The sequence below is a fragment of the Alternaria arborescens genome (genome assembly GCF_004154835.1).
Source record: "Alternaria arborescens strain FERA 675 chromosome Unknown contig_1, whole genome shotgun sequence".
Classification (NCBI taxonomy): Eukaryota; Fungi; Ascomycota; class Dothideomycetes; order Pleosporales; family Pleosporaceae; genus Alternaria; species Alternaria arborescens.
Genome location: NW_021167856.1, coordinates 1,708,717 through 1,728,811, shown reverse-complemented (window position 1 = coordinate 1,728,811; position 20,095 = coordinate 1,708,717). Strand labels below are relative to the sequence as shown.

The window sequence follows — 20,095 nt, the reverse complement described above, 5'->3', positions numbered from 1 at the left end:
TAAGTTGATGATTACGTGCTTCGCTTCGCAATTCTATCAGGCATTCTTGCCCATCTCTATATCGGCATCACCACCATCACTGTCGTCATCCCATTCTCCCCCTTTGAGCCGCTTACCCAGCCAAAGACCCAACACTGTAGCTGCACTGGCAGCCAAGAACCAGCCCTCAAACCATCTCTCTGTGAAACCTGGTTCTAATGGCGCACCCAATGCATCACCGATTTTGCTCTTCATCTCAGGAGGCAAATTGCTCCTAAGGAGTAACGCCGAACTGATCACATAGGTCGCTGTAATTTGTGAGATGATGAGGGCGAAATTTGTTCTAGCGTGGTGTAGAAGACCGGGCACTACTCTGGCGAAGAGATAGAAGGTCTGGAGGACACTGTTGAATGACAATAGTAGCATCACCCCGGAGAGGAGGAAGGAAATGGTGCGGCTCCAGGCAACTCGGTCAATGGTTGGATCCCAATGCTTCGCTAGTAGGGCGAGGACGTTGTTGATAGGATCGTTGCTTGCGAAGCTCGCATTCGGAGATGAGAAGCGACGCAGGGTAGTGACAGTGGTCGCAATGATGCGGTACGCACAATATATAGCGAAAATGTACGAGACGATGTTGAACAGCTTTCCGTTGGCAGTATGTGAGCGCAGTTGGTTTTGTCGACGGTTTTGGAGCACCGTCAGGGAGTTCTGAAGTGTATGGCGCATAGTCTCGAGGCCTTGTATCTCAAGCTGTAGAGTATTTCGCTCCTGGACGTCAGGGTTTCCACGAATTGATCCTACTACGCGACCCATGAAGCCTTGCTGAGGGTTGTCCGCAAGTTTTCGTTCGACGGCACGAAGTCGGCTCTCTTTTGCCAGAAGCATGTCGTTTGTAGCTTGTATGCCGGCTTGCTTTCGACCGATGTCCGACTCGGTGACCTGTACCAGATTAGTATACGTAAAAGGCGCCTCGTACTACTGGAAAGAAAAATGCAGACTTACTGGGCGGTATTTGACGCCGAACGTGTGCCAGAGGGCAGATATGGCAGCAAATCCGGCTAGTGAGGCCATCAGACTGATGCCGATTATGCCAATTCTTTCCAGACAGCCCTCGCTAAATGTATGATCATGCTCATATGATTCTTCATGAAGATATGAGCCCAGTAGCCCTCGCCCAAGATACCAAAACCCTGCCAGCCATACTGCCAACCCACAGAGCTCCAATGCCCATGCTGCTCTGCGTCGACTCTTCTGCTCTCCATTAATGTTCAAGCCCGTCCCTGATATGATCGAGTGGATTTCGAAAGCCGGTGTTGCGACAACTAGAAGGAAGAGCAAGGAAGGTAGCGTGATCTTGAGGGCTAGTGTTCGCGTGGCGCGGTTTACGGTGTTGGAAATTTCGCAGAGGATAAGTTCGGCCAGTACAGCCGAAAGGGCAAAGTTGGTCGAGAAGATGATGCTTGCGAGCGATCGCGCATTTGGGCGTAGGCGGTTCACAATCGAGGTTCTTTCGCGCTGGATCGATCCAGGCAGCCGCGCACCGTCATGATGCGCTTTGCGATCCGCATTGCCAGACAAGATAGGGAAGAGCCTCTGCGACACGACAAAAGCGACAACCAAGAAGGTAAGAATGAAAGGTAGCGCCGATACGGCCACTTTCATCGGACTCCGGTGCAAGGCATAGTCCGGCATGCACTCATCGCAGTCGTCTTGGAGAATCGGGAACATCGGATCGGCGGTTCAGGTGGTCGGGAGCTAATGCGAGGTTGCTTGGTATTGCCAGTTCGTCCTGGTTATGGGAGAGGTGCGTATATCCATCGATTACGCGGCACGGTATGGATACGTTGACACATTGAGGTCCTGTGAATGTGTAAGGTTACGCAAGTGAGGCAATGAGGGACCGCCGAGGCTGGGGAACCGTAGGGGACGCGCATGCATGTCGTGGCGCCACAGCCACATGAAACGACGTCACGCCGATCAAACCGGGGTCTGGCAACAGCTTCCGAAACACCACAATTTACCGTCTTTAGGGCTGATGTGGGGAGCCTGATATCTTGGGTATTATTGCTAACACTACGCGCCTTCCGAGTCTTTCTGCGTCGAAGACGTGTCTTCGGACTTCTTCTGTGCTCCACTGGTGAGACTGTCCATGTAGGACATTGACGTATTTCCACCACCTGCATCTCCTTCGCCAAGGTTTAATTTCTCCGTTGCGCCTGTAACTTTATCCACAGCGGAGATCCCTGAAGTCGATACCCCGCCTTGGTCGTCCTCGTCCTCGCTGCTAGATTGACTACTGAGCTCAGGACTGTCTAAGTTTTGCAGATGTGGACTCTTCATCATAGGACCAGGACTTCGCGGATCATCTCCAACCAATGTACTAGTACCGGTGTCCAGTTCATCCTCGCTGCTGTCTGGCGCTTGTTCCACCTGTGCCAGAGGATGCGTGTCCGCTGCAGGTTTGGGTGCGGTCGCTGCGCCTCCAACTATCGCTGCCTCGTCCTCGTTCGCGAAGAAGCTGTTGCGAGGACTGTTGAATTCAGGAAGGCTTTCGCTCTTCGCGAGGATTTCTCTGTAGCCTTGGCGATCTGGATCATTTGTGCGCTTGCTCTTTGCTTTGTCGCGTTTCGACGTGGGACGGACAACGATGACAGGTACTGGTGAATGCTGGAGACAGTACTTGGACACACTACCCGGAAGTAGTCCCTGGAATCCACCTAAGCTCTTGCCTCGAGTTCCGACCACAAGAATCGCGGGTTCGTAGAGGTTGATCTGGACGGTCATTAGAGAGAAATACGGTTAATCCATGAACAAACTCACCATGTCGTCGATGACTTTATTAACCTTGCCAATTGAAAATTCCAATATGAGGTTGATCGCTTTGTTGTCGTGATTCCGGCTCTGTATGTCGGCCATGGTATGCTCTGCCTCTGAACGATATCGCCCAGTTTCCACGCTCCGCTCTCCGGCTATTGCATCTTCCTTCTCCACCACTCTGAGGCATACTATCTCATCTCCGTCGTCGACCAGCTCGTTTATGAGCCATTGCAGAGCATAAACTGAGTACTCGTTCTCGTCAAAGCCACATAGGAACGTCCGCGAACGCTTGGTGTACTCGTAGTCTTTGTGTTTGGCGATCAGTGTAAAAGAGCTCTCCTCGATGAAGTCTGCGGGCTTGTCGAAAGTGTCGAAAGATACACGAGGTTGGAAAACGCTAGACTGCGGTGTCAGCATGTGGTTTCACGACTTTGCAATCACCAGAGTGAGACGCCGCCAGATCGAGTGCTTCCTCTGCATTCTCCAACATACTGGGAGCATACTTCGCCATTTTTACTCGCCGTGAGTACTTGGACAGAAACATACAGGAGCAAAGATGCGCAAGCACTCGGATATGCGGGAAGCGCATGACATATGGTAAACCAGTACTTACGGTGGAGGCGGCGGTGACGACAATCGACGTCGTTCACGGGGCCTGGGGGCGCCTCTGGGTAGCGACGAATTTCTGTGTGCCAAAAACTGGATTGAAGGCTGCCGTATCTTGTCCTGCGCAAGGTGTCCGCCAGTCGGGAGCTGCAGCGGGCTCACTTTGTAAGATGCTGAGGACTTGCGAGGCGCTGGAGACGCATGCCGGCCGTCCCTCGACGTGGGGGACGCGCTCATAGTGATGTCGTAGTGAGATTACGGGCACGAGGTCCTGCACCAAGTCCAATCAGGCGAGCGGAGTGTCAGTGAGGTCCGACCGCGAGAAACTTGCTGGCGTGGGCTTGCGCAGGCGATCGGTGCTGCTGTGCGTCGTGGGCAGGGTCCTTGGCGCGGGGAATTAGCTGCTCGCGGGGTAAATGGGCGATTAATGATGGCAGTGGGGAATGTTGTAGCAGTCTCTGCAGAGGTCGTGTGAGAGGAGTGAAGGATCGGGTCAAAGTTTGGTAGTCGTTAATGCACTGTCTGTTCCAGGTGACGGCATGCTTGGCTTCTTGGTGGTGTGTCGCGCGATCCGCATCCATCGTGTTCAGACCCTGGCGTACCGCGGAACGCGCCGCTGGATGCGTTGACACATGTGAATGGAATGACATCAGATGAGGTGCCAATCTCTGGTGTCGCTGTAAAGCAGAATCAAAGATTAGAATTGAGTCGATTCGAGAAAACCTTCACAACGAAAGATGAGAACAATTGTCACAAGGGGAGGAATGCATGCATGTCATTATTCCCGCTAAGTCCAAGTCTAAATGTCTATCAAGAAATGGGTGCAGGCATTTCTCAAGCCAAAGCCTTGAGCTCACCCTGAGTAAGCTTCGCAGCACCAATGAGACGCTGGGCCTCCTCCTGGAAGATCGCCTTGATCTTGCCGGCGTCCTTCTCACTGTTGAGCTTGCTGGTGATGGCGGCCAGTTCCTCGTTGTCCATCTTGACAATGAGAAGATCGACGTCGTTGAGAGCGGCGTCGACTTGGGAAGCGGACGCATCGCCAGCACCGTGGAAGTAGTTGGCGTCCTTGACAGCACCACGGACAACACGCTTGTTCTTCTTGGCTGCGTTCTTCGCAGCCTCCTTCGCCTTCTTGTTGTCAGCCTTTGCGGCCTTTTCGGCAGCCTCCTTCTCAGCGGCAGCCTTGGCCTCCTCAGCCTTCTTCTTCTCGGCCTCTTCCTTTGCGGCCTTCTCAGCAGCCTCCTTTTCGAGACGGCGCTTGTTCTTCTGTGCGCTCTCTGCTTGACGGAACTTCTTGATACGCTCGTCAAGGGCCAGTGCATCGTCCACCATGTGCCTCAGACGAGCAGTGTCCTCGGTCTTCTTCTTGCGACGCGCAGCTTGGTTCTTGCGTTCGACGTGACGCTTCTGGTCACGGTTCTCATTATCATCCGGAACATCCTCATCGAGGTACTCAAAGGTCCTCCAGCTGTCGAAGTTGTACCAGAAGTTGTAGAAGTGCTCAACCTCCTCCTTGCTGCTGTTGGCATTGCCAAGCTTGGGCACAGGCTGGTTGTTCGAGAAACGTCCCTCGGCCTCGAAGACCTTGCCCCAAAGCTTGTAGAAGTTGCCCTTTTGCGTCTCCTTCTTGGATGGTGGCTCAACCTCAGCACCCTCGTCGACGGAGTCGAACTGCCTCCTCCTGACGGGGTCGGACAGAACTTCGTGGGCCTTTTGGATACACTTGAAAAATTGGTCGTCCTCGGTTGCGCCCTTGGCAGCCTTCTTGTCGGGGTGATGCTTAAGCACCTTCCTGCGGTGGGCGCGCTTGATCTGTTCGTCGGTGGCACGCCATCGGTAGCGGGTTATGCCGAGCACAGCGTAGTGGTCTTGAGACTGGGGAAAAATCAGTAAAATTCCAGGGTATGCTTGGTGCTATCGTTCTTACCTTCCAGTCCTTGGCCTCACGCTGCAGCATGACCGGGTCCTCAGGCTCGTCAATGTCATCAGGATCCTCCTCCTCGACACTCTTGACGTTGGCCTGGGCCTGGATGCGGTCATCCTCGGAGAAAGTACGCTTGTTGCGCTTCTGCAGGCAAATCGTCAGTACTGTATGTATTGTTGAGTCGTTCTTGGAATACAACGTACTCTGCGGGCATAGGCGAGGAAGTGTGGGCCAACAGGCTCGATCTTGCGGTCGCTTGCCTCGCTCAGCTGGCCGATGGCCTTGAAGTCTTTCTCGCCAGCCCAGCCCTCAGGCAGGACCGGCAGCGGTAGGGAGATCTCGACGTTTGCCATTGCGCAAGAATGTCGTTGTCGTGGTGGGGGACACAGGCTGCGTGAGAAAAAGTGAGGATTCCCGCCGCACTAGCTTACCGAACCGTGATGCTAGCGCCGTGACCCCCGATAGCGATCCATGTCACTGAGCCGCGACGGACCCCAGAACGTGTCAGAATAGTGTTTGTCTCCCATGCTTCGGTGTCTGATATTCCATTAACCAAATTTGTTACTTGTCTTCTTACATGTCTTGCTATACGTCTTCATAATTCAGCATCATCATGTTCCAGGTACCTCAACTCCTTCTAGGCTGCACCCCAGGAAAACTGACGAGAGACACAGCGCCTTCGCGGAGCCATCGACGCCAGAATAGCAGAAGAGCAAGCGCGCCAGAAAGCCACCACGCCGACGACACCTGCGCGATCCAGCTCAACAACACGGCGGTCCAATTCGCGGAACCTCTCGCCCTCGAAGCGAACAGCGAGATCGAAAGATGCCGACAGCAGCAAGACGGCGCCGGCAGGGAAGGGCCCTGACCCCTCAGAGTTTGACCCCGAGTTCGTCATAGGAGAGGAAGAAGATCAGCCGAGTCGAGCCGGCACACCGCGACCTAAGGAGAAGGCGCAGCCCACAGAAGCCAGTGCTGAGAATGGCGATGGCAAGAAGGAGGAGACAGAGGGACCGACTGCTGAAGTAGAAGAGAAGCCAGAACAGCCACCGGAGATACCACCAGAGGCCAAATTGCGGCTGCGCAGATTAGACAAACTTGAGCCCAAGTATACTGGTTGGTGATGTCTCGTGTTTGTATGCGCCAAGCTAATTCCCTTACCAGAGCTCCTCCGGTCGTACCGCATCGCACACGCCAGAGTGGGCGCAATCGAGGCCTTTGAGAGCTCCCTCCGCGAATACACGCCCCTCACCTCCATTAGCGACACTGGCGCATTTGTCGAATACCTAGGCCAACTCAACGTCAAGAGTGATATGCTCATGGAGGAACTCAAGCGGGTGTCCAAAGAACGCGATGAGCTCAACAAAAAGCTCGAGGATGCAGAGAAACGCGCAAAGGAGGCCACAGACGAGGTGGAGACTCTAAAGTCACAGGCGCCGGCGACCAACGAGGCTGCACAGGATGACTCTACCACGCAGACTGAATCCGTCGCACCTTCATCCCCTTCCAAAGCGTCCAAGCAGACCGAGACCACCGAAGAGACCGAAGACTTCTTCTCGTACGATAGCGAACTGCCTCGCTTGCAGTCCCAGCTACAAGAGAGCGAAGAGAAGATCGGAAAGCTCGAAGAGGAGAACAAGTCGCTCAAGAATGAGCTTTCCACGGCGCAAGAGTCCGCTCAGTCGTTCATGCAAAACTTGGAGACTACTACAAACGATTTAAACACGTTCAAGGATACGCATCAAAGGCTATCAAAAGACGCCGATGATCGTGAGAAAGAGCTCAACAACACAATCGCTGATCTCAAGTCAAAAGTTGACAGTGCCGAAGGAGAGCTCCAGAAACACAAGGATACGCATGACCAAAGTGAAAAGACCATCGCCGAGCTCAAGGCTAAGCTCGATTCAACGGCCAAAGAACTCGAGGATCTACATGCAGATAAGGGAGAGAAGATTGTGGAAAACGATCAGGTGCAAGAGCTTCAACGGCGAATCGAAGAGCTCCAGGGTGAACTTTCTCAACTGCGCGAAACACACGCCAAGGCCGAGAAGCGGAACGATACCATGGACGGGCTGCTTAGCAAAGTGCGCGAACAACTCAAGACTACAGAGACGAAGCGTGACAGTGCCTTGGCTGACCTCGAACAAGCAAAGAAAGACTTGCAGAAAGCTAATGACGAGAAGAAGACGACCAAACCAGAGCCGGTCCAACTACCACAAGCAACTCCTGCTCAAGCTCCCCAAAGCGCAGCGGCAAAGAAGAGGGCTCGTAACAAGAAGAACAAGAAGGGAGGAAACGGGCCCGCAGCTAGCGGAGCGTTGACGCCCGAAGCAACCCCTAGTGAAGCTGGAGACACTGAAGGGCTACTCAGCCCTCGTGATGCAGAGTTCACACCATCACAACTTGAGGATGCTTTGAAGAACGTTGCACAACTGAAGTCTGATCTAGAAGAGAAGGCTGCAGCAATTGACGAACTGCAGACTGAGGTGGCTGAGAAGGCATCATCTATCGACCTGCTCAAAAAGAAGGCCAAGGACCAGGAAGATATGCAGGAAGAGATCGACACTTTGCGTCAGGATCTTCTTGATTACGGCCTTGAGCATACTGAGGCTAAGGACAAGGTCAAGAGGTTGCAAGCCGAAAAGGCGGCACTTCAGGAGAACCTGAGCAAGCTGGAGGCTGAGATCGCCGAACTGAAGACTAGCAAAGCGTCTCAGGAGTCATCGCAGCAAGAGAGAGAGGCACTGACGGCAGAGTTCACAGAGCTAAAGTCAAAAGCAGAAACTCTGAAGATTGATCTTTCGGTTGCAGAGAAGCTTGCTGCATCTCGCTTCAAAGACCTCACCGACATGAGAGAGGTGTTGCAAAAGGCGCAGCCTGAGCTTACGTCGTTGCGCAAGGAGGTGGCCGAGTTACGCACTACCAAGGATGAGCTGACCAGCAAGACTACGGAAGTCCGGCGATTGGAAAACCGCGAGAAAGATCTCAGGTCGGAAATCACCGAATACCGGTCCCAGCTATCAACCAAGGAAAGCGACATCAAAACTCTCAATGACAAAATCAAACAGGAAACCAGCCAGAGGCTTGCGCTGGAGGAGACGAACAGAAAGATTCAGCGAGACCTTCAGAACTCCGAGACGGAGCGGGAAGACGTCATCGAAGCCCGGAACAAGGTGGCGACAGAGTTGATGAAGGCAAAAGTCGACCTCAAAGCATCACGCGGGAAGGTGCAGGATCTGGAAGAAGAAGTCGCGAAGCTCACTCGCGAAGTGGGGAGCCTACGTGAAGAAATTCAGATGAAGTCAGCCCAATCTGCGAGCGCGCAAGACTTCGTGAGCAGCATGCAGGACCAGGTACAAGAGATGAGTACTCAGATGAAAGAAGTGCGCTCCCGAAGCGAGAGCCTGGAAGAGGAGCTTGCCGACGCGCATCGTCTGCTCAGCGAACGCGGACGCGAAGCTGAGACGATGAGAAGGTTGTTGAATGACGCTCAAGGACGAGCTGAAACACGTGTGCGTGAGATGCAGGAGCGCCTCGACCTTGCAGTTGAGGAGCGCGAGCGTGCAGAGGAGCAAGCCAGCACATTCAGCCGCCGACGAGCCCGGGAGCTTGAGGAACTGAAGCAGAAGGTCCGCGACGCTGAACGTGCACAAGCGCGCGCTGTTGAGGACAAAGAAGACCTTGTGATTTCTGAAAGGGAGCTCCGCAAGCAGACAGAAGATCTCGAGAGGCGGGCCGCACAGGCTAGCGAAGAAGCTTCAGAAGTCAGGCTCGCCATGAGCCAACTCCGGGACGCACTTGATGAAAGTGAGAAGCAGGCTCACGAATTGGAAAAAGAAAAGAGCGATTTGCGACGGGCATTCGACGAGACCCAAGGCCGTATGGAGAAGCTTCAAAAGTCTAGCAAAGTACGTTCTTCAGCGACGATTGACGTACAACATACTGATGAACGGCAGACAATGTCCGACGAGCTACGAACTTTGAAGACACGTGGCCCTGAGTCCGTTGCTCAATCCTCGAGATCCTCGATTGAGTCATCACGATCGCGCATAGCGTCACCGATACCAAAGGGCGGTGGAGCTGTTGCAGAAGCAATCGACTACGTGTACTTGAAGAACGTATTGTTACAGTTCCTCGAGCAACGTGACAAAAAGTACCAGCAACAACTCATCCCCGTACTGGGAATGCTCCTGCACTTCGACAAGAAGGACGAGCAGAAGTGGATGGCAGCGGTCTCGGCCAAGTAGCGGCTGGTGCGGCTCTCCGCAACCAGACATGCAGATGATGATTCCAGCATGACTTGCAGATCAGGTATTAGCAGGTCGTAATGGAAGAGCGCGATGTGGAATGTAGGATATGGGATATTTATAGTTTTGCATAGCGATTTCTTCAAGGTCACGGTTTGGGCAAACATGTATGATATGGCGGTGGGGGTGCTGTGGCTCCTGCCTTGGGGGTTGGGCTGAGCAACAAGGCGCATGGCTCTTTCCGCAACAGGCGTATCTGTTTGACAATAATAACAAAGGCAGGAGAAGACGAAGGGACGATGATGCAATTCAGGGTTTCTTCAAGTGCTGTCAAGATGCGTGATGTTGACGTCTCCCGTGTAATATGACGGATCGGGTCGCGACAACAAGCATTGCTGGCAGCAAGCCTCCCTCATTGCTACCCGGGCCGATAGATGTAGGCAAGGAATTTGGTGCGCTAGACGAGCAAAGACGCAAGGCTTTTTGGGCAAAACTGGCTTCTGGGGAGGAACTAATGTGGTAGCAGGCGACTATTTGTAGGCGTCGACTGATGTCATAATTCGTCTCACCTGCTTCTTACCGCTTCCTCCGGCTTTGACGCGCATCCAGCCATCCGTCACCACCTCTATTACCATCCCAAGTCATAGCGAATTCTCCGAGAGGCGAGTCCAACTGAATTAATACCGCAGACCGCATCCCGCCCAGCGAGTCATCACCCGTGGTCGTTGCAGCACCTCGCATCCGTGCAATCCCCCACGTTAGCACCAATCAGGAGCCAGACATCGATAGACTGGCGAGGGGAGCGCTAAGCCCGTCTCCAGCAATTGAAGAAATCGCGAGGCAGTGCGACGAGAGAGCCACACTGCCCTCATAATATATATTCAAGCCCATAGTCTGCCTCTGTCCATGAGCGCTGCCCAACGCGTCCCCAGCGCCTAACCGTACATCGCATCCCAGCAGCCCTCGAGCCTCAGGCCCGCCCACAGCCCAGCGCGTGGCGGGGAAAGCCACCATGAATGGCACCGACATGAAGAAGGCGGCCATCAACAAGGCGAAGCAGGTCGCGCAGGCGGCGAACAGCAACGGCGGAAAGAAGCGACGGAAGGGCCAGGACCTGAAGCCGATAATCCCCACCGAGGGCCAGGGCAACCAGAACGCTTCGCCCGCTGGTTCGACGGGGTCCTTTCAGTACAAGTACGTTCCCCACCACCACACCTCTGCTGCCACCGCCCAGAGCCCCCATCTTTCACCCGCCAACCCCAAACACTGCGCCACTTCTCCACTCATTTTAATGCGCGCGCACACATGCACCGCCCAAGACATGATCTGACTGCAGCAACCCTATACTAACTCCAACCCCGCAGTGTGCAGAACGCCAATTCGCCGCTCGCCCAGCACAAGATGTACGGAAACCAATTAAGCCACTCGCCCGACTCGTCGTCGTCGTCGGTCGATGAAGCCGAAAACACAGCCGACGAGGAGGACTCTGAGGACTACTGCAAGGGCGGCTACCACCCGGTCCAGGTGGGTGAGGAGTACAAGGACGGCAAGTACACAATTGTGCGCAAGCTTGGGTGGGGTCATTTCTCGACCGTCTGGCTGTCGAGGGATAACACCAACGGCAAGCACGTCGCCCTCAAAGTCGTGCGCTCCGCTGCGCATTACACAGAGACCGCGCTCGACGAGATCAAGCTCCTCAAGAAGGTAGTCGACGCGAACGAGAAACACCCCGGCCGGAAACATGTCGTCAGCCTACTCGATTCCTTCAACCACAAGGGCCCCAATGGTGTTCACGTCTGCATGGTTTTTGAAGTGCTAGGAGAGAATTTGTTGGGCCTGATCAAGAGGTGGAACCACCGGGGTATACCCATGCCTCTGGTCAAGCAGATCACAAAGCAAGTCTTGCTCGGCCTCGACTACCTCCACCGCGAGTGCGGCATCATTCACACCGATTTGAAGCCCGAGAATGTTCTCATCGAGATTGGCGACGTCGAACAAATCGTAAAGACATACGTAAAGGATGAACCAAAGAAGAAGGACAGTGAAGACAGCGTGAGGAACGGCAGGCGGAGACGGAGGACCCTCATCACGGGAAGTCAGCCGCTCCCTAGTCCGCTCAACGCGAGCTTCAACCACGCCGACATCTCTAGCTTCCCCGGCATGGGAGGTCCACAAAGCCTCAACAAGGTCATGAGCGAGGGTACAGGTAAAGACTCCCCCACGACTATTCCGAGTCCTCCTTCTTCATCAGACGGTGTCGTAATGAGTGGTGCTCTAGCAACTCCATCCGCTACTCCCAGCCTATCCATGGCAGAACGGCTCGGTATCAAGTCGTCTACCGAAGACGACGCGCAGAAGCAACGGGAAAAGTCCGCGTAAGTTGTGAAGTTATCCACATTGGGAAGTGTACTAATTCCTTCAGCGATCTTCTTACCAAGGAGGTATCAGGCATTAGCCTCGACAAACCCAGCAGCTCGTCCGGCAAGACAGAGCTCGAGCAGCAAGTCGAAAACGCTTTTGAAACCATTTCAGTTAAGATTGCCGATCTTGGAAACGCCTGCTGGGTCGGCCACCACTTTACCAATGACATTCAAACTAGACAATATAGGTCACCAGAAGTTATCCTGGGTAGTAAATGGGGTGCTAGTACCGATGTCTGGAGTATGGCCGCAATGGTATGAGCGCTAATCAACACGAGAGACACGAGCTGACATCACTAGACATTCGAACTCATCACCGGCGACTACCTCTTTGACCCACAATCTGGAACAAAATACGGCAAAGACGATGACCACATCGCACAGATCATCGAACTCCTAGGCACCTTCCCGAAGGGTCTATGCATGTCGGGAAAATGGTCTCAGGAAATATTCAACCGCAAGGGCGAACTTCGAAACATTCACCGATTACGACACTGGGCTCTTCCCGACGTCCTCCACGAGAAGTATCATTTCAGCGCCGAGGAGAGTAAGAAGATTGCCGATTTCTTGTTACCTATGTTAGAGCTGTTGCCAGTGGACCGAGCAAATGCGGGTGGAATGGCAGGACATGACTTTTTGAAGGATACGAAGGGTATGGAGGGTATGGATCTGAATATCCCTGTCGGTAGTAAAGGGGAGGGGATTGAAGGGTGGGCTACGGAGATAAAGAAGACGCGGTAGATCTTGCCCTTCTTCATGAGCAGGTGAAGCTGAGTTGTAAAGGCATGAAGACTTACTGCACTGGTTAGCCTTTTTTGTATGAGCAAATGAAGTGTACCTTGCGCCTTTTTTTTTCTGGTCATGAGCGGTTGGAGTTTTCGATTGTCGCACTGGGGCGAATAACGGATTAGAAGAATTATGACTACGACTCAATGTACACTGCGCTTTCAGGTGCATGATGGTTCATAGACGGCATCTTACAAGTTTATGAGGTGGACTGCATTGGACCGGAGTCTCGTATCTGTATGTCTCCGTATTACCTTTTCACGTCGTCCGCCCGTCTCCTTTTCTAGTACGAGGCTATCTTGTTCAAACGCTGGCGGCCGCGTGCGGCGACACTCAGATTGGATAATTTGGTGCACAATCTTGTGGCAATGTCCAGATGCCTTTCGTATCTCGATGCTACAGTGCGCATGTATGGCGTCATTTTATTCGGATGTACGATTAAGCATGATCGTCAGTCTTGTGTTTGTATATTTGTACAAACCCAATATTTCCGTCTTCGTGTTCGCGAGCTAAAGTTAGCCACGACGAACAGCCACAGCTCATATTGGGATGGCTGGGATCAGCTAGTGGGGCGAGCGCTTCGTCATCGGCCCACGCGGCTTTAACACAGGCCTGACAATGGTACCTGACGCGGCCGTAGACGCGACCCTCTCGTTCCTGAACGACATTGGACGTGGGCCATATCCACGGGTGCGGATGGTGATCAGGGATGCCGATGGCTATCGAAATGAATAAATGACCCACTTTGATGGGGCTGTGGTGGCTACCGAAGCGTCGATAACCTCCTCGTTCAAGCTTTCTGGGATTTGATTAAAGGTGTGGGTACGCGGCTCTTTTTTGATGCTTATCCTCATATCCAAGTCTTCCTTTTTGTCTCATCGCTGAGTTGCTGTCGTTTCTGCTCTTTCTTACTTCCAAGGACATTCGTTTGGAGCGGTCGATCAACTTGGTATTGTTTAACTCTTTCATAATGCATTTCCCCAGCGTCTCCGTACTCCCTCTTTCTCTCATCCTCTCCGCAGCCATCCCCGCTCTTGCTCAAACATCCACATCATGTGATCCTACCAAGAAATCCTGCCCAGCGGATACCGCCCTCTCCTCGTCAATATACACCCACGACTTTACTAAGGGTGCCGACGACGACAACTGGAAAGTTACCGCTGGTGACATTTCTTACACCAGCAAGGGCGCGGAATTCACAATCAACAAAGCTGGTGACGCACCAACGATCCAATCACAATGGTACATCTTCTTCGGCAGCGTGAGCTTCATCATGACAGCTGCGCCGGGTACGGGTGTGGTTAGCAGTGCGATTCTTGAGAGTGATGATCTGGATGAGATCGACTGGGAGTGGTTGGGTGGAGAGCCTGCGAATGTTCAGAGTAAGTTACAGTCTCTTTCCACCTCCCCTAATATGGGGTACCTACGCGGAAGGGGAGAACGCTAACATATCCCCTTTATAGCAAACTACTTCGGAAAGGGAAACACAACAACCCACGACCGTGAAGCAGACGCCGCTGTCACTGACACCCAAGGCACAACCCACAACTACACCATCCACTGGACCTCTGACTCTACATCATGGCTCGTCGACGACAAAGTCGTCCGTACCCTCCAGTTCGCCGATGCAAACGGCGGTAGCAACTACCCTCAAACCCCCATGAACGTCCGTATTGGTATCTGGGCTGGAGGCGACCCAAACAATGCAGAGGGCACTATTGAGTGGGCCGGTGGCGAGACAGACTACAGCAAAGCGCCTTATACCATGGTCTTGGAGAAGGTCGAGGTCAGGAACGAGAACCCTGGAAGCAGCTACTCCTACAGCGATATGACTGGTGGTTTTGAGAGCATCGTCACCGATGGAAAGGGTAGCAATGCGAAGAAGAGTGACACTGAAGAGGGAACAAAGTCATCTTCTGCCTCTGGCTCTGCTACTGCTTCTGCTTCCGGTTCTGCTAGCCCATCAGCCACGGTCAATGTAGCTGGTGGTGTGGGAGGAGAGTGGGCTTCGGCCATTAGCAACAGTACTGGTGCATCTACCACAGCAAGCATGGCTACTTCGGCTAGTGCTACAGGAAGTGCTACAGGAAGCGCTGCGGCGGCTGAGAACACTAACTCTGGTGCTATGACGAGTAAGAGCCTGGGCGGAAGTCTTCTTGTTCTGGCTGGTGCGGTCATGGTAATGTTGTAGACTTAGACGGTAGTATTAATTAGACGGTTATATTTAGGGATACTCTTGTGACGTCGAGCTGAGTGATGTTTTTGTCTCATCATGCAAAGTGCTACACATGTGAATGGAGTAATATACGCACATTATTGGGTGTTAATCAAAGCCAGGAATAAAAGCTTCACACCAATCACAGGTCAAGGCGAAGAGATATTTTGGATACTTTTTACATTGCTAGCCTAGAAACTATGCAAAGCGTCCATCGTTCTCATGACGACCACTCTCTTCCCCTGTTCAACACCGAAGACTGTCGATAGATGAGCCGCACAGGTATGCAGGTGCGACCAGGTCAGGAAGTAGGTTGCGAGGCGATCGTTCCATTTCATACTGGAGGGCCGAAAGGCATTCGAAAACCTCCGTTTTCATCTAGGAGTATGATACGACCAGCTATACCGCGGAGTTCTAGATTCATGGTGTCTTCGGATGGATTTTCGAAGCTAGGCTCATCCTCAGCCTTGGAATTTTTGGGACTGAGCTTCATCTCTTCTTGGCACACCATGGAATTCATGAGAACATTGTTATCTTCCTTCTGTACGAACTTGCGGAGTATGGCGGCTGCCACTGGGAAGATGCTGGCATGATGTCGCGGGTGCCCACCCAGATCGTAGAGCATATCCCCGATGACATCGTTCATTGATAGCCCTCCAGTGAACTTGGATACGGGATAGTCGAGCGGCGCGAAAGTAAGAGCGTATTTCTGGATCTCCTGTAGTAGCCGGATACATCTAAGGTTTAGATCCATAACATCGAATGCGAAAGCAGACTCGTCTCTCTCGATCGCTAACTTGAGGATGCTGAGTTTCGAGAGAGAGGATAGCGGTTTGCGTGTATTATCAGGTTTGCCTTGAAAGTCGTTGACTAGACACTCTACCATGACAAGGATATCATTCTTCGCTTTGCTCACACCCACAGGCTTCTTGCGTCGTGGCTCCCTATCTGTACCTAGCTCGCAGCGCCGTGCATGATACTCGAGGCGACGGACCCCGCCAATGTTGCACTCTGTCTCTGCTTCTGAGTTGCGGGACCTGTAATCCGCAGTGAACTTATGAGCAGAGAAGCCCAATATGAGGTTCATATGCTTTCCAAAAGTGGAACCTTGCTTCGGTCGCTTGCCCATGAACATCCAATCGCTACCTTGCCGCTCAATGAGCCAGTCCATGTCGGTCCACTGCCAGCCTTCTGGTAGATTCCCAGATCGCTGGACAGCATTGTAGAGGTGAGCTGAGACAATAATCTGTCCTTGATTGGATGCCATGTCGATGGCTGTCCTGTGATAATCATCACGCATGTTCGCTGAGATCAAACCACATAGCCCAGGATCGTGATTGAGTAATGAGAAACCAGGGATGTTATCGAATGGTCGACTTGTTTGCTTTTCGCACTAATCGAACCCTTCCTGAACCAATGTATCATTGAGCAAGATTTCAATGAATTTTTTGCGTCTGACAATGTCTTCGCGAAATGTGACATGCGTAGCGCCAACGTTCTCAAGGCCTTCAACGTCGAGGTACGCTTTATAGCGTTCGATAAGCTATTGCCCGGTCTTATCAAAGAGCATCTTGCCAAGATGCAGACATGACCCTAACTCTCTCTGCATGTCCCAAAATATTTGTAAGGAGAATATGATCCAACTATTCAGATTTCGGTCGTATAGCATGTTATTCGCAGCCTTACGCACCATATAGCTATCAGGCATCGGCTCTTCATCTGGCGTCGATACAAACTGTGAAATGCACTTGAGGAATCTCCTCTCGTCGTTGGTAAGTCGACACTTTTCTTTTGTCTTTTCAAGCCAGAAGATCCCAATAACCAATTCGGTGGTATGCGTACACATCACAGTGTCCGAATGTAGTATCTGCTTTCCTTCTTTGTAGGCAAAAGGGTCGCTATCCTCATCGCCTCCATCGATGAAAGCTGGACCTTTACCACTCTTGCTGTAGCTGCCATATATGAATTTGACGATCTCCAAGTGCATTTTCTGCGACCCAGATTCCTTGAAGCGTGGATGGGCTTGTTCGAATTCGTTGCCCAACTTCTCGATCATAGCCAGGGCGGCGTTCATGGTCAACGCGGCGGCTTGGAGACCTATGTCGCCCTTCGCGAACTCACGCCAAGTTCGCCTAACAGCAAGTCTGAGATGTGTAGCGTCCTTGAGAAAGCAGTATATGGCGAAGGAAACGTCGGTATCAGACGGTTCGAGCTTGTAAGAAACCTTCTGTGTGGCGGGTCTGACTGGACTCTGGATGGCTTCTGGCATATCTTCCATGTCTAAAGGCTCCTCGAACTTCAAGTGCTCAAACGCGTTGCTGGTGTGTAGCGGTGTAGTCTTAGCAGCCTTGAGTGGCTGGCGTTGGGTCTGCGGCAGTTTCGGCTTGATGATCTCCAGGACGTCCTCCAAAAGCTTGATGAAGTGTCTGTGGCCGGCATTGCTCTCCTTGGCGGCATTGTTTACTTGATCAGATATCATGGAGTACCAAACTGCACAATCTTTGCGACCCCGAATGACTGCACGCAAGGTTGTGAAGACCTCAGGCGGAACACACGTGCGCCTGTCAGCGGCAATAGCAGTCGCAAGAGTGAGGAACGACTTGGTCGTGATCTGACATGTGGCGGTAGCATTTTGCGTCAGTCCAGCTTTCTTTGCCTCTTTCCTAGCCGCTCCCTTCAGTCTGCCTCCGGTAGGCGGTACCACGTCTTGACGACTGTCTTTGAACACATCATTGACAGTACCAGTTGCGCGGGCTGTCTCCGCTAGCCACTGGACGAAGTTGTTTGTTCCTTTTTTGTACTTGCGGTAAGTATCGACGAGTAGAGGCGCAAGCCCCATTATCGGCGATGTGGATGGTGCGTGAACGTGGGTATGGTGTGTCGCAGTTGTGTGCTATGTTGTTGGATTTGAAGAGTTGGAAGTAGTTGGACGAAGCTGAGTGAAACTTGTTTGTGAAGATCCTCGGTGAAGGTGAGATTGAAAGTGCCAGAAGCACTATCACACAGGTGGTAGCGAAAGGACTTGACTAGAGACATGTTTGATAGAACGCGGTGATAGACACGTGTCGCACACGAATCGAAAGGAACCATCCTAAAGATTGGGGGAATCATAGATGTAAATCCAGCCATTTCTGCCGATAGCGCCTGAGAGTAGATACGCATTCATTGTGACTTCAGTCACGCAGTATCGAGAATAGAAAGCAAACGCTCTGTGTGTCAATACCAACCTCGAGCATCAAGGGCTTGATGCGTGACGTACGACCTTGCTAGGGAATGCAATCTCAAGGTATCGTCATCAGGCTGCAGGGGAAAAAGACAACAAAACAAACACGATGACTCCAGAATTTCGTGAGTAGACTTGAGCACCCTGTAGAAGACCAGAGCAAGATTGAGACGTACTGCAGTTCAAGATCTCCCGAACCCAGATCTTTGAGCCATGACCACATAGCTGCCGGGTCTAAGGCCATAGCCTTCGGGTGATCTCGTAAGGCTTTTCATCGCTATACCCCAGCTCGTCAGAGAGAACACGATAGAAGCTAAGCACGCGTCACGGCGGAATACAGTCTTAAAACCCCAGTCATTCACAAATGTAGTCTTCGATAGAAAGATAAAGTGATTGTGCTGGAGACACGCAATACAAGAAATTCGATGTTCGCGTTCGTTGGCAGTCTTTGAGCGCAAAGGTGATGACGACACGCGGTAGTAGCGCGATTGGTAAACGGCGCTAGGTAGAACGTGGCTGTTGCGGGTGCGATCAGGCACCTGTAGTAGTCTTTGAGCATCACACGCCTTCCTGTCCTGACGTTATTCAGCTACTGCTCATACCACACCCAAAATGTTCACTGCTGCTTGGAACCGATCAACTCCAATCACCCTCATGTACTGCAGAAGAACTTCCCCGGGATTGTGCTGAACCCTATGTCGTCCGGGTTACTTACACAACAAGTTATGATATGTCATTGGTGACCAAGTAGGGTTGCATGTTACTCGGAAAAGCTTTAATGTAGCGGGAGCTGTTGAGATGTGGTTGACAAGTAGAATGATTGGGTCGAGTATCACTTGCGGCTGCTCAGCCTCACACTGCCCCGCTCAGCACTGCCGAGCCGTGTCCATCTAGACTATTCATTTATCGTCAACTGCACTTTGGAGTGGCTGAGGTTCTACTGATGCGCATTCATATCTCTCTGGCGTAACCAAACTTGCTGACTTTGCGCTGAGGTTCACGCATACCAGCGTTACCCGAAAATTGGATTCTTGAGTGTCTACACTACCATGTCTACCCCATTCCAGTACCAACCCATCGATCAGCAGAGCACGTCTCTCAGACTCATACGGCTACGAAAAGAAAAGTCGCCGGACGGCCACATTCAATGCAACATTCGACACGCGTCTACAGAAGCTTCATATGTCTGTCTCTCATACGTATGGGGCGACGACGATGAATGCTATACGATCCTCATAAACGGGAGGTCCTTTGAAGTTCGTCACAATCTATATCGGTTTCTTATACAAGCGAAACGAAGCAAATATCTATCGCGCATGTGGATCTGGATCGACGCTCTCTGCATCAATCAGAGCGACTCATCGGAACGGAATCACCAGGTGCAACAAATGGGCTTGATCTTTAGCCGAGCGAAGAATGTTATGTCATGGTTGGGAGATGAACGTCATATCGCTAGGTTCTTGCTACACGTCCGGCGGCGCGCTATTCACGAAGATCATGCGCAAGATTCCAGAAAAGCTGATCTCGAACGGCCAGGACAGCCACCAGGCTTCCACTATTTCTGTGTCGCCGAATACTGGAATCGAGCATGGATAACACAGGAAGTTGCACTGGCACGCCGCGTTACGCTCATGGCAGCCAACATCGAGTTGGACGGTTCGCTTTATCCAGTGCTTTCAGAATGGGGCGAAGGTTATCTTGCGCGACTCGAACATCTCCGTCCCAAAAACACCGCCAAATGGAAGGGTAGAAGTCTTGTCTACTTGATGGACAAATTCAAGCTCAAAGAATCTCGCATTCGGCGAGATCGCGTCTATTCGCTTCTCGCACTCTGTGGTGATGGAAAAGATCTACAGGTTGACTACGACGCTACAG

General features: G+C 52.3%; 8 protein-coding genes across 8 annotated transcripts; 3 read left to right on the top strand and 5 right to left on the bottom strand.

Moving 5' to 3' along the window:
- Nucleotides 1-36: 36 nt before the first annotated feature.
- Nucleotides 37-1,707, bottom strand: AA0111_g661 (hypothetical protein; the record flags this gene model as incomplete). The annotated part of the gene is made up of 2 exons (XM_028652851.1): nt 37-918; nt 982-1,707. The coding sequence occupies 2 exons, from the start codon at nt 1,705-1,707 to the stop codon at nt 37-39; spliced, it is 1,608 nt and encodes a 535-aa protein (XP_028511704.1).
- Nucleotides 1,708-2,052: 345 nt separating this feature from the next.
- On the bottom strand, nt 2,053-3,639 carry AA0111_g660 (hypothetical protein; the record flags this gene model as incomplete). The annotated part of the gene is made up of 3 exons (XM_028652840.1): nt 2,053-2,751; nt 2,800-3,193; nt 3,410-3,639. 3 exons carry the CDS (start codon nt 3,637-3,639, stop codon nt 2,053-2,055), a joined length of 1,323 nt encoding a protein of 440 aa, XP_028511706.1.
- Nucleotides 3,640-4,236: 597 nt separating this feature from the next.
- On the bottom strand, nt 4,237-5,682 carry AA0111_g659 (Zuotin; the record flags this gene model as incomplete). The annotated part of the gene is made up of 3 exons (XM_028652828.1): nt 4,237-5,280; nt 5,333-5,473; nt 5,533-5,682. The coding sequence occupies 3 exons, from the start codon at nt 5,680-5,682 to the stop codon at nt 4,237-4,239; spliced, it is 1,335 nt and encodes a 444-aa protein (XP_028512262.1).
- A 260-nt stretch (nt 5,683-5,942) lies between these two features.
- Nucleotides 5,943-9,576, top strand: AA0111_g658 (hypothetical protein; the record flags this gene model as incomplete). Its single annotated transcript, XM_028652817.1, has 4 exons — nt 5,943-5,951; nt 6,004-6,445; nt 6,494-9,237; nt 9,286-9,576. The coding sequence occupies 4 exons, from the start codon at nt 5,943-5,945 to the stop codon at nt 9,574-9,576; spliced, it is 3,486 nt and encodes a 1,161-aa protein (XP_028512261.1).
- Nucleotides 9,577-10,588: 1,012 nt separating this feature from the next.
- Nucleotides 10,589-12,737, top strand: AA0111_g657 (Protein kinase; the record flags this gene model as incomplete). Its single annotated transcript, XM_028652806.1, has 4 exons — nt 10,589-10,770; nt 10,941-11,951; nt 11,999-12,251; nt 12,297-12,737. The coding sequence occupies 4 exons, from the start codon at nt 10,589-10,591 to the stop codon at nt 12,735-12,737; spliced, it is 1,887 nt and encodes a 628-aa protein (XP_028512260.1).
- Nucleotides 12,738-13,752: 1,015 nt separating this feature from the next.
- Nucleotides 13,753-14,973, top strand: AA0111_g656 (hypothetical protein; the record flags this gene model as incomplete). The annotated part of the gene is made up of 2 exons (XM_028652795.1): nt 13,753-14,164; nt 14,246-14,973. The coding sequence occupies 2 exons, from the start codon at nt 13,753-13,755 to the stop codon at nt 14,971-14,973; spliced, it is 1,140 nt and encodes a 379-aa protein (XP_028512259.1).
- A 358-nt stretch (nt 14,974-15,331) lies between these two features.
- On the bottom strand, nt 15,332-16,297 carry AA0111_g655 (hypothetical protein; the record flags this gene model as incomplete). The annotated part of the gene is made up of 1 exon (XM_028652784.1): nt 15,332-16,297. One exon carries the CDS (start codon nt 16,295-16,297, stop codon nt 15,332-15,334), a length of 966 nt encoding a protein of 321 aa, XP_028512245.1.
- Nucleotides 16,298-16,540: 243 nt separating this feature from the next.
- On the bottom strand, nt 16,541-17,836 carry AA0111_g654 (hypothetical protein; the record flags this gene model as incomplete). Its single annotated transcript, XM_028652773.1, has 1 exon — nt 16,541-17,836. The coding sequence occupies one exon, from the start codon at nt 17,834-17,836 to the stop codon at nt 16,541-16,543; it is 1,296 nt and encodes a 431-aa protein (XP_028512258.1).
- Nucleotides 17,837-20,095: the final 2,259 nt, after the last annotated feature.